The sequence below is a fragment of the Daucus carota genome, chromosome 2, assembly GCF_001625215.2.
Source record: "Daucus carota subsp. sativus chromosome 2, DH1 v3.0, whole genome shotgun sequence".
Lineage (NCBI taxonomy): Eukaryota > Viridiplantae > Streptophyta > Magnoliopsida > Apiales > Apiaceae > Daucus > Daucus carota.
Genome location: NC_030382.2, coordinates 11,308,896 through 11,322,483, shown reverse-complemented (window position 1 = coordinate 11,322,483; position 13,588 = coordinate 11,308,896). Strand labels below are relative to the sequence as shown.

The following is a 13,588-nucleotide window of genomic DNA, read 5'->3' as shown; positions in this document are numbered from 1 at the left end:
ATATGCCCCCTAAGTATTGGACGCGGCCAATAAAAAGAAAAGTTGAAAATTTTGAATAAAAAGTGAAAATAAAGCTGAAGCTTTGCTTCTGTTGGGGAGGTAGTTTCGTGGTTATCTGCATACATATAATGCAAGGCACAAACATTTATCCGCCGTTTAACTGTTGGATGTCTGTGATTCTGTGAACGTCTTCAGCATCGGGACCGGTTCGTCTTCCCTTGAACGCCTAGGGAAAGAGTGTGAGGTTTTATTGCTCTGATGATTGCTGGGGCTATATAAAGCTAGATATTTTTCATTTTGTTCCATCAGCTTTGTCTTGTCCTCCTTTCTTGCGATTTTTGGTGTAGTATCTGTGCTTTGCTGCATCTAAGTAAATCACATTTCCTCTATTTTTTGGTGCATTTGTATTATTTGGTCTTTTTAGACTGTTAGCAATGGGAGCTCGAGCTCTAGTGAAGATTATGTCATGGAGATGGCATGGATGCATCGTGTTATGAGAGAAATTGGTACAACACCCCCAGAATTATACGTCACAATAATGGAAATAATCGTTATGAATACATAAATTACGGATAGCTTGTCGGGGCTACCGTTAACAAAAAATATAGAAAAAGAAGTGTATTTAGGAACTGAGCTCGCAAAGGATCGAACAAAGAGGCTGAAATAATTGAATTATGTCCTGCAATTGCCCGGAAAAAGTGTCACGAAGGTTACACGTGCCTCCCTTTAGAGTTTAGAACTTTTGAATCTAAATCCCTTTGCAAGGTGCATACATACACTATTTATAGGGATCAAGCCCATGTAGTTCTGGGTAAGAATTAGTAAAAGATAAGCTCTTATTCCCTCTATTTTATGATAAATCAGCCTTATTTGGTAGTTATCCAGCGGAATTCCACTCCAAGTAGGTCACTTGAAGCCTCCATCTTGATGTATATCCAACCATATTTGAGATTTATCTTCATATATTGTAATTATCTCCGAAATAAGCATAATTATCCCTTAATTCGTGGATAAAGGATGATTAATATACCCCAAATCCTTCTACAATTCGTCCTCCTACAAATAAGGAAAATGAGTTCTTCTCGGAGTCTGCCTGCCATTCTGCCCAGGCGGCGGTAGCCCTGCCAGCTGCATCCCCTAGCTATACCCCCACAGCTGTAACCCGGGGTGCACCCAGCTGTAACCCCTAACAGTGGTATCCTATGGAACTCTTCCGGGGGCAACCCCATCCTGATGGCAGCCTTTGTTATGTCTTCAATGCAAACCCATAAGTTTTCTTGCATGCCCTCAATGGTTCACCCAACCATGATGAAGTCCGATGCCTTTTGTCAAATGATCTAAATAAGTCCAGATAAAGCCCATTAAATACAATGGGCTATAAAATAAGTCCAGGGGGATTTTATGACACAACAACTACCCCCCAGTAAGCATGAAATATGAGAGGAACCTATCAACAGTAACCTCTTCCCATTCGTCTCCAATCCTTTAAATTATGTCAAGCGTTAATCATAAAGAATTCCTAAGCTTACGTGGGCGTGCCCGATGTAGGAAACAAGAAATTCTCCGAAAACTACCCACATAATAACAGAAATTTTTTCTACTTTTTTAAATTTGCAGTGATCAGTGCAAGCTTCCAATATAAGTTCCCATAATAATTAAAATTATTTCTGAGATTTTTTTCGGGTTTCCATAAATCCAGTGCCGCCTTTTTAGTTTCCCGGATGCACCTTAACACCCCAAGATAAGGTTGATCCCAAACTTTGCATTTAGTTGAAATTCAAATTAATTTGAATTTTAACTAAAACCCACCATCCAAGCGTTTCAGCCATAGTATTCAAACTGGACTCTTACCTCTCTAGCTTCTCGACTACAGAATAACACCCACCGTTACACACCCTTACTGCATGCCATGTTCCCATGACTGGACTTATCGCCCTCAACACTGTCGCGAAATGGTAACGATACAAAACCTCGGCTACAGCCAGTATTGTGCATCACGAGGATAAACCCTAAGTCTTCGTGTACAATTTTAGGAAAAACTCCTCTTTTATGGTCGAAGCCTCCTCTATGTTTTTACTTGTTTTACTTGAACTATTATTCAATTTGTGTGCAATAATTGACTAGTTCGTAGGCCCTGCCTATTATAAACTCCTTTCCTTTTCCTTCTTCATCTCGCTTCTAGCTTGTTGTCCCCCTTTTGAACTCCTTGCTGACCCATTCCTTTCTTCTTGTAGATGTCTCAGGGATCCGCATCTTCTCGCTCCTCTCAGTCAGCCACTAGCATGGCCCCACTTCTTATTGAAGTAGATACGGGGTCCTCTCCTAGGCCAGATCCCCGTCCCATGCACCCAAGCCTTGGGGTTAGCTCAAGGACTCGCTCCAGGCGCAGCCTGCCGGTGAAGGAACTCAACTAGACTACCTCTAAGTCCAGCAAGACGGAAGGGACCTCGGAACCCCCGGTGGACGCCCTAGTGGCCTCTGAGGGGAACCTGGATTCCATCATGACTCCTGCCAGGTTGCAGTCGCTTTTGGAGTCTTGTAACCCTGGTTATCCCGCAGCCCGGTGAAAGGTGTCACCGTTTTGACAGCCTTAAGTCGGAGACTGCCTACCCTAATGCGGTGCTTTCCTCCCGATTCTTCAGGTTGGGGCTGTCATTACCCCTTCATCCTTTCATCATGGAGATCCTAAACTTTTATGAGGTCTCCCCCATGCAGCTCACCCCAAACTATTACCGCATAGCGGTCTGTCTCTACATCCTCTATGACATCCATCATTGGGTGAGGATGTTGGCTCTTGAGCTGGGCTGGTTTTACCAGCTGAAGCTGATCGGGAGTACGCTAGGATTCTTCTATTTAACCTCTTGGAATACCCATCACAAGAAGGGTATAAAGGGCAATAGGCAGTCCATGTCAGACTGGCAGAAGTTGTTCCTCTACTTCTATGACTGCCCTGTCCATGGGAAGACCGTCAACCTCTCTCCCAGTAAGACCTTCCTTCACTCAGTCCATTGTTAGCCTGGATCCAAATAGTTAAGACCCGGTCTTCTATCCTGTAGGTTCCGGTCAGAGAGCCTAACAGTGTAGTGCAGTCTTATCTCTAGCATTCTATTATCAAGGCAAGTATTTCTACTTTACTTCTCTAGTAACTATAGATACTAAAACCTTCTTTATATCATGATTCAAATTATTTGCAATTACTTTCATGTAAAGCATATGTAGTACTTTTAAATTTTTTGTTTAACAGATAACACTTTTGATATCGACTCTACGTTATGATATACATAAAAGAAATTGTTTTAACAAAATGTTATTCAGGCTCTTGAAATTACATGATGGAACTGCATATTTGTTCCAAAAATTAAACTTTTGGTTGTTTTGCGTAAGAGGCTCGGGCACCGACCCAGCGTGAAAGGTGGCTCCTTAAGCCTGGATAACCAAAATTCGTAATATTTGTCAACCTTGCTGAATAAGCTTTGTTTATGTACTATAGCATGACTGATCATCTGTTATAGCCAGGTGTCCAATTATTTTTTTAAATCCCAATTAAATTGTGAATAATTTAGAAATAGAAGCTATCCTGCGTTTAGGAGATATTTGCTTATACATTCATTTCTGCAGTTTTAAAGATTTTCACTTCTTCATTATGGCATTGCTTTACAAAAAATATTAATTTTGTTCTGTTGTACTTACTGAGCATTTCTTTGGCTCATACTTGTTTATTTTCAAACTAACCCCTTTCAGATGCCAAGGGTTAGGGCAACCGCTTATAAGAGTTACCAGAATTATATTTTGTGCTAGGTAAATCGCAGGAAGATGTTAGAAGTCTTGGGCTAAGTGTGGATTAGTCAGTAGGACTTGTTTCTTCCAAGTTGTATTATAGTTGTCAGTATGGTTGTAGTGAAAAACTCATGTAATAAGGTACCTACGTTGTTGTTCGTTTGTAGCGACAATTTAAACCTTTCGCAGAATTAAACTTAGCAAGATCTTTGTTCAGGGGTGTAATGGTATATAATTATTATGTTAATCTATTCAGCTGTCATAAGTTTATTTTATTGTTTAGTTTATTCTTTTTAGTGACACCGAATCTGCACCCCGGATTCTGGGCTGTCACAGGTTTTGAATTGATGGAGTTGCGTCTCTAAGTTTATGACTTTTGATTATTGGGTTTTACCGCTGCTTTGACTTATATATTATTTGGGGATTTCGATTTAAGAAAGTATATGATTTGGGTATTTTGATTTAAGAAAGTGTTTTATTTTTGTTGTGAAATTAGTTTTAGTATTCCGAAAATTCAAGATGTTACAATAGCAGAAAATACGTATGCATCTCGAATCTCGAGAACAGTCTTAAACCATGAAGTTCACCCTTCATTTTCCTATCTATAACAGAACTAGATGTTTTTAGTTATCCGATCAATCATGTCTTTAATAAATAGGATTCCTGTAGATAAGATGATAATATATAAAATTAGTATTATTTTCCTGGAGAATAGTTTTCTCGCACAGGCAAGTCGAACAATTTAGTTAGACACACCTAACACTTTACTCATAATATTTCAAGAATATTTATTTCTAACTCATTAATGACAAACGCAACGCTCAAACAATAAAAATCATCTTTGTGTCGCATTGCAACAAGAAGGTTTCAAAACTAATATAATATCAAATTTTTTATCATTTATATTGTCGGACAAGGACAAGACTAGCAATATTTTTTAATTCACGTGTATGAGAATATGCACGCGTGAGAATACCTGTGCAGATTATGACTCTACTGTACACAACTACAATACAAGTACACAATACACAACTACAACTTAGTATACAAGGTCAAAGTAACAAACATCAATACACCACAATTAAAATAAGAATCGAGTCAATCGAAAATACCTCTACGCCTAGAGCTGTTCACGAACCGAGCCGAGCCGAGTTTTGACCTAACCGAGCCGAGCTTTAATTTTTTTTCTGACGAGCCGAGCCGAGCCGAGCTTTTTAATCGAACAAAAATTGTGTTCAAGCTCGGCTTAACGAGCCGAACACGAGCTTGTTCGCGAACAAATACGAGCCGAGCCGAGTCGAGTCGAGCCGAGCCGAGTCAGAAAAAAAATAAGGACAAACCGCTAGTTGACTCTTAAAATAGCTAACCTAATAATTTCAATTTTTTTGAAACTTTGTTTATATCACTAAAATGTATATATGTTAACATCCATACAGTTGGATCGGTAAAAAATATTTTTTAAAATATTGAAACACTAAATTAGGATTAAACACTAGTTAGCGGTACTAGTCAAACTTCTACTTGCCTGTTAAAAACCAAATAAAATTATTATTTCCTAAAATTTTGTTTACATCACTAAAATATATATATATATTATGTTGAATTCTGAGTCCAATAACATATATAAATTATAAAAAAATCCCGAAAATATTACATTTTTTCGAGCTTTAACGAGCCGAACTCGAGCCGAACGAGCTCGAGCCGAGCTCGAGCCGAGCTCGAGCCGAACATACTAAAAGCTCGGCTCGAGCTCGTTTACTTAACGAACAATTTTTTGTGTTCGAGCTCGAGCTCGTTAACTTAACGAGCCGAGCCGAACGAGCTCTTAACGAGCCGAGCTCGAGCTTGTTCGCGAACAGCTCGGTTCGTTAAACAGCCCTATCTACGCCTCTGTGCGTCGTCGTTATTGAGACTTGAGAGAATAGAGCTTAGGGTCTGCTGTGATTTGAAATCCAAATCTTTAATTAGATTGCCTTCCAAATTAGGAATTAGGGTTTATGTGACTCGGCTTTCGCGAGAATCTCTGATGGATGCGTCGTGTGTTGTTTAGGGAAATTAGGGATTTGATGATAAAAGTGAAGTGAGTAATAGAAGTGCAGTTAGAAGAATAGAATAAGAATATTTTAATTAATTAATAACATATATTTTGATTTTATATTCGGTTTTTCAGTTAACTGCGGTTAAAAATCAAATTACCGAAAAATCGAATTTCAGAAAATCTATTACCGAAAACCGAACTGAGTTATGAAATTTGATTAATCAAACTGAATTTTTTTTTTTTTGTTATTCGGTTTGATTTTTACTTAACCGAACTGTTTGCACAATCAAGCCGTGACTCGCACGGGCTAGTTTATAACGAGGAGCCTAACACCAAATCTTGGATTAACTGAAAAGCTTAATTATTAAAAGGTAGAATAAAGTTATTCGGTAAGTGTCACTGTTAAGTAAAGGAACTTCATTAAAGGTTGTAATCCTAACTTGTCAAGGAAAATCATGACATTGACACCAAAAAGCAGATATTCTGTTGGTATTTAGTGTTTATAGTTATACATATGTACATTTTTGTGTTCTACTCTGTTAGGTAGTGAGGGAACGTGATTCTTGAGTGTGTAAGGCTGGCTGGTTCGATTGGGGGGTTACGTATTTACAAATGAGAGTAATAGTTGCAGTTTTGTTGTGCATATATACACATTATTACGTAATATAATATATAATTATTTAATTATTTCAAATTTTATAAAAAGTAAAAAAGGAATTTATTTCAAAAAAATGTCTTACACATTTATATAATATATTTGTATTAAATATTTAGTGGGTGTTTAACATTAATTTTTTTTCAAAGTAAGTACTTAATTTTGGAATAAAATACACATTTACATTTTCTTTCCTAAAACAAATAGATTTGTGATAAATAAATAAAAACCAACGGGACCATATAAATGATGCACAGTTTGATCCATATCTGCTAGTCAAGACTGCAACACTGACTCAATGAAATTCTAAGTTTTGATAAAAATGCAACAAGTTAGAACACTGCCTTGCATGAAAAAATATGCTATATTCGAGATTAATTTGATATATTCTCTATTTCTACATTCAATTATGTCGCAAATGAAAATATATAATTTTTATTTCGTATACGCCATGGGCAAAAAGAAAAATCCAAAGTTAGTTAAAAGAAGAGGGGAGAGCATATGAGACTTGTTTGTTAGGTATAAATGTTATTCAGGAGAAAGAGACCGATAAGTGTATTTACGTAATAGATATCCATGCTAAAAGAAACAACCTTCAATAATTATCACTTTCATCACAAAATATCAATAATTAAATTATTACTTATTATTCTGAAAATATTTAACATTTTTCGTGGAATATAAAATCAGGTAATTTGGGTTTCTCAGTTTCGTGGAATGACTGTTGAAAGTCAACTAGTCTCAAACAAATAGAAAAGTAAAAAATATTTGTTTTTCTCAATATATATGGGTCATTCAGCTATTTTTATATAAAGTTACTTATTTTGAATATATGTATATAAATCTCAGAATAAATTACTCATTGTTAAAATTAGAAAAGGAACTACAAGTAAATAATGACTTGTAAATTATTTAAGTATTTGAATAATAAAATTTTAAATATTTAAGAATTTAAAATTTTAGTGTGGTATTATTAGAATAGAAGATTTAAAAGAAGTGAAAGTTGCTTTCTCAGTTTTCAACTTTTAACTTCGGAATTTCTTAAAAATATTTTTGATTGACACAAATGAATTAAGAAAATGAAAAACTCCTATTGAAAAAAAAAACCCGACTATCCTGCTTGCCAAAAAAGGCACATCAACATCTTATTATAGCGCCTAAAATATTATTTTTTATTTGGTTTGAAGGAAATTAGGTGTTGAATAATCACATTTTTAATTAACTTTAGTTAGGCTTTGATCAATGATATCAAACAGTGCAAATAAATTATTCAACTTTGTCTTGTGTGCAACTTCCAATTGAGAAGCATAGAAGGGCTTGGAAATATTAATCGCTCTGATTATTATTCTCAACATAATTGTTTTCAACAAAGTTAAACATAATCGTCTTTTTTTTTTTTTAAGTTGACCAAACAACCTCTAATACTTTAATATATCTGTCATATAGAATGGGTTGCCAATGCATTTGAGCTAGACCTCGGGATAATATATGTCACTCCATTCACTCTGATTTCTCAAATTTAAAATAATTTTTGAATATCACATATATAAATGTAGGAACGTGTTTTATTATCATAAAACAATTAAAATTACGAGTATTGAACTATTAATCATAATTAAGTAAAATCATTCGTGCTTTGCAGGACCACTCAAACGAACGAGGTCCCCAGCTCTGAATATATATGTAATGTAATGACACTCCTTTTTGACTAAGCAAGCTACAAAGATTACAGACACTCTAGAAAAGCATCCTTAAAAATATTCAGTAGGTTACACAACCCAAACTCGAAATCCGAAGCAAATCTTTGCAAGAGAAATGGACGAGTCATGGCGAATGCCGATGGGAATGTCCTCGGCAAACCCTTCAATCCCACGTCGAAAATCGACTGAACAACACGCTTCTTGCAAGCCTTCCTCCGGTGAGCCCATGCCACTTGACCCCGAAGACTTCGACGATGTCTTCGGGGGGCCACCACTTACTGTGCTTTCCCGCCAATTCTCCCGCGGCGACATGCAGAGTCTTTCGTACGAGCACATTTTTCGGAAGCCCGAGAAATTTGTTTCTCCGACGGGAACCGGGAGGAACTTGCCGGAATTCAGGATTCCGGCGCCCGGAGGAGGGAGGAGAGGGGAGGAGTTTTATGTTGACATGTTTGGGAATGAGACGGAGGAGGGGAGGAGGTGTAGGTCGAGGTCGAAGTCGAAAACGACGAATTCAAAGTCGAATTCGTCGTCGGTTTTGAGTTCGGAGGAGTTGAGTCCGTTCCAGGCAGTGATGAGTGATGAAGATGCTTCTTTCCCTGTGTTTGCTTCAAAGCTCAGGTACTACAATTTTTTATATATTTTTTTAATAAATTACTGTTTTTAGAAAAATAAAATTTAATCAGACTTCAATTTTATTCCTAAATTCAGAATGGAAATGTTACAAGAGAGTAGCTCCATATTACATGTACAGTGCTCTGCGATCGTATTTTCTTATTATAGTTAGATAAGTACTTATTGTTGGTAGTAGTCGCGTTTTCCATCAGTGTTTGCAGCTGCAAACTTGAAACCCATTTTTGCAATGATTTATTTGTGTAACAAATACAAATTAAAACGATCTTATATCAGTTAATATTTTCAAAACTCATTTTTTAGATGTTTACGTAAGTAACTGATTACTATTTGTTAAAATGGTGTCCGAGCAGCCACTTACTCCAAGAATGCCCTCGTGACCTCAAGAGGCAGCCAGCCTTAAGCGTCACTGTCCAACCATACGAGACACCCTTTGGGATATGGTCATGTGATTTTAGACATTCATGAATATCAGATCATGCGATCTTGAGATTTGATTTTATTCCAAGAAAGAGTAAACAATCCACTATAATTTTAATTCTATCATATGATATATGAGTACTCCACTTCGATTTTACGGTCGAAAACTAAATCACCGAACATCCACTTTTGTTTTGGATGTTTTAAATACACGACAAAACAATTTTTGTGATAGTGGGAGTAGGAAGGTTCGAGTTTGATATCCCCCATGTATTACAAATCCATGTCTTTTAAGTGTTTTAAAATCAAAATTATGCTCAGGGGAGTATAATTTAATCTTTTTAATACACACATGGCAAATCAAGATTACAGAGAGAAAATAAAAATTAGACTCATGGCCGACCTGACTTTAGTGGAAACCCCACCTGGCTTATGGTTTGGCCTTTAAGTAAAAGAGCTATTATGTCACAGCATATGACATGATAAGTGATGACCTTTTTTGTTGGGGGCCTGGGGCCATCACTCAATTGCTCTAGCAAGCTTTGCTTTAAATTATTTCAGAAATCATGAGATTGGATTTTCAGGATTTCATTAGCTAGAAGTTGCTCAAAGTTGTGTGGTTTTGGTAGTGTACAGACAACCGACATGAAGATTACCAGAAATTATCTTTTCCGGATGATACCCTGCCTGTTTGGCCATGCAAGGGAAGCACTTCTTTCCAAAGAAGTTGAAATCTGTTTTTGTTGACCCCGTTTGTTTAAAAAAGCAGAAACAGGTTTTAGAAGTTACAAATGCTAACTTTTCCTTGAGAGTTTTTGTTTTTTTACTAAACACTTTAAACACTTATTAAGTCTTAACTTACTTCTAACTTTTATTTAATTTTTTCTACTTTAATCAAGAAGTATTTAATTTAAGCTCACCCAAACGGCCCTGAGCTTTTGTTTTTTTCGATAACAAGAAGTTGAATTCTTGAGTCTCACTGGAGGAATTTAGTATGTGACATTAAAATTTTGTGGTACCATGTCAGGTAAGATAGTATCGTTCTTGCTCCGCTTACCGGAGGTCATGGAGTTCAATCTTATCAAAGACAAAGGGTTGTATGAGTTTGTTTATTTATAAAACAAAGTAATATAAAAACACAACGTAATAATTTTGGTTGCACCAGCAAATTTATCGTGCAGTTTAACAGAGTAGCTAGAGGGTGCCAGCCATGATGTTGCTTGTGTAATCGAACACATATATTTATGAGATGTGGTTGCTTGATTTTTGTACTTACTGATTTAGTATGCATTTGAAGGCCAATAAATGTGCCGTCTAGATGGAAGACATCAACAGCTATGCACAAAGTAGTGCAGCAGAAACAGGGAATGCCCAATTATTCCTGCTGTCGTCCTTCAGTCGCTGAAAATGAACATATTGATGGTTTTAAAAGCATCGATTTTGGATTTTCTAGACGTGTGTCTTCTCCACAGACCTCGAACCTTGGACCTAATTCATATAGTAGCTTCAAAGTATCAGTCGATGATCTGGAGGTCAATTCCCCTTCATCTGTCGTATCTTCCCTTCTTCAAGAACAACAATACAGGACCAATAAAATTCAAGAAGAAGAGGAAGGTGATGACGATGAAGTAATGAGCTCATACATTATTGAGATAAATGGCGGTAACAAGGAACAAACAAATAAAGTAGGAGGTGTTGCCGAAGCAGTTGAATGGGCGAAGGGGAAATTTCAGTCACAAAGTTCACTAGAAGAATGGAGCAGTAGACAACCTGAGAAACCAGTTTTTGCAGAGATGCCTGGTAATTTATAAATTTCCTTACAATGGTGCTTATAATTATTATTTTTCAGTTCTATGTGACACGCTGCTAACCATGATTATATGTTGAATATTCATGAACTCGCAGAAACCCCTGCTGTGCTTCCGTTCACAGATGCACAAATATATGGATACGCATCATTGGGCTTACAAGTGGTAATTTTGTTATGCAGAAGATCTTATATCATATGGAAAAATAATGTTTCTTGTAGCTATTGCAAATAAAAAAAATGAGTGACATTATAACTAGTCACAATCGGTTAATAGACGATTGATGCAGAGAGAAAAACAAATGCTTAGGGGTGAGCAAAAAAAACCGAAAAACCGAAACCGAGCCGAAAAACCGAAAAACCAAACCGAAAAAAACCGTAACCGACAAAAACCGAAAAAAACCGTAACCGAACCGAACCGATATAACGGTTTGGTAACGGTTACGGTTTTACCCCTAAAACCGAACTGAAAAACCGAACCGTTTATATAATATATAATAAAAATATAACATTTATTATATAGTATTATATATAACATATTATAAATAATATATTATATATATGTGCTATAATATATTAATTATATAGTTTAGTAAGAGAAGTTGATATTATAAGTATATAAATATTTTTCTAAAATTAATAATAATATTAAATTTGTATACTAGTTTCTAATCATATAAAAACCGGAAAAAACCGAAACCGACCAACGGTTAACCGAACCGAAACCGACCACTGGTTGTAGATATTGTACGGGATAAGGTAGTAGTGGCATTATTTGTACCAGTGTCTGCTCAGTTGATGAATGATATAAAGAGGAAAACTGGACGGTGGGGGGTGCCAAACAATTTTGGGACAAATTTACAGCTGAACTACTGTTTGTTGTAAAGTGTGGCGTTTGATTGTGGACGATGATCCGGTACTTATATTCCAATGATCAAATCTGGATCTGTCTGCAACTCAATAATTAGTTCTGGTTGTTAATAGGTCCCCATTTATGCATGTGTTTTCATGTTACATGACTACTTAATCGAATTTACAGGGAGAGTGCTTTCCCCTTGTCGGGACATTTGAAATGACTACGTGCTTATAGTTTTCCACTATCCATGTTCTGAATTAGAATCAAAGTCTGACTAAAAGTCACTTTTTATCTTCCTTGTGTGTAGTACAGAAGGAAATGGCATTACTAGATGAAGAGATAAGGTTGTGGTCGTCTGGAAAGAAAAGAAACATTCAATTGCTGATCTCAACTTTACACGAAGTAAAACCTGATCTCCAGTAATAATTTATTATATTATTGACCATGCTTGAACTGGTACTAATTTTCTGTGTTTTGGGTGATATTATTTTGTTTAACAGATATTGTGGCCAACTAGTGGCTGGTGCCCAGTGCCTCTAGGAATTCTAAGTGAAAGCTCAAATTTGAACAAGGCTTATCAGAAAGCGCGACTGTGTCTGCATCGGGCCAAACTGCAACAAAGAAGTGCAACTCCTCCGCAAAAGTATATTGCAGAGAAGGCACTTTCCATCCTTCAGGTAAATTGTTTCTTGCGTGCCAATGTAAATGCAACTGTTATACTTAACTACACTTACATTTTTAGATAACAATATCGAATAACAGAGATCCTATTAAATTTGAGTTGTTAAGAAAACACTATGGTAGGAGAAAAATGAGATGATTTGGATTTTTAGCAGCAAGCCACTAACAATTATTGGCATAATGTCACCCGAAAACACACAGGGATCTTCCACGATCTTGCTTATCTGACACGCCCATAGCTATCATTGTCTCCTCGTATAATTTAGAAACTCAATGGATCGGAATAAAAGCTTTTCCCTTATGCTGTATGAATGATTAGCATTTCCTTAAGTGCCCTACTAAGTAGTAAAACGTATATATAAGCTTCGTTTTAAACTAACTCATTGTAATTATCAAGACATGCATACATAAATTATGATATCAAGCAATCTGTTTTTCTTACTACACGCTCAAGTAGTCTTAAAGATTGTCTGCAAGTAAACTTTCGACTCTTGCTAGTAATCGTTATGTTTAACAGTATAACTGATTTAGCTTTGTATACAGGATGCCTGGGCTACATATACTTCCCAAGATATTAAAACAACTAGAGGATAGACTATTTTGTAAAGCTTGTAGCAGTATATTGTCAATTCGGATAAGAGTTTGGATTTAAAGAGTTGTGGAACTCGGTGTGTTTTGTCGAATTAAATTCCAGTCTGAACTGCTTATTATATGTTAGTTCTGCAACTGAAAGTTAAAGATATGCACAGAAGGATCATGCAAGTTTTGTATCATATATATACTCATACATTGTAGTGTTTATATGAAATACTCTGTATCATTTCTGGGTGTATTACATTAATGCCTGGTACATTTTATGATGCGAAAAAAATGTTGAATTGTTTCACTTGAACGATATTGAAAATGAGGTTTGCGGTTTATATACCAGATCATGTTCCACTGCAAACTCTGTAAACCAGCTACATATCTGACACCTAGTAATTATGTTATACTCCCTCCGTCCGGGTCAATTATATACAAA

At 36.2% G+C, this 13,588-nt stretch overlaps 1 protein-coding gene across 1 annotated transcript; it reads left to right on the top strand.

Annotated features, from left to right (window-relative positions):
• The first annotated feature begins 8,169 nt into the window (after positions 1–8,169).
• On the top strand, positions 8,170–13,387 carry LOC108206560 (uncharacterized). The gene is made up of 6 exons (XM_017376900.2): positions 8,170–8,791; positions 10,521–11,023; positions 11,129–11,196; positions 12,199–12,288; positions 12,387–12,563; positions 13,111–13,387. The coding sequence occupies exons 1-6, from the start codon at positions 8,286–8,288 to the stop codon at positions 13,159–13,161; spliced, it is 1,395 nt and encodes a 464-aa protein (XP_017232389.1). The 5' UTR covers positions 8,170–8,285; the 3' UTR covers positions 13,162–13,387.
• Positions 13,388–13,588: the final 201 nt, after the last annotated feature.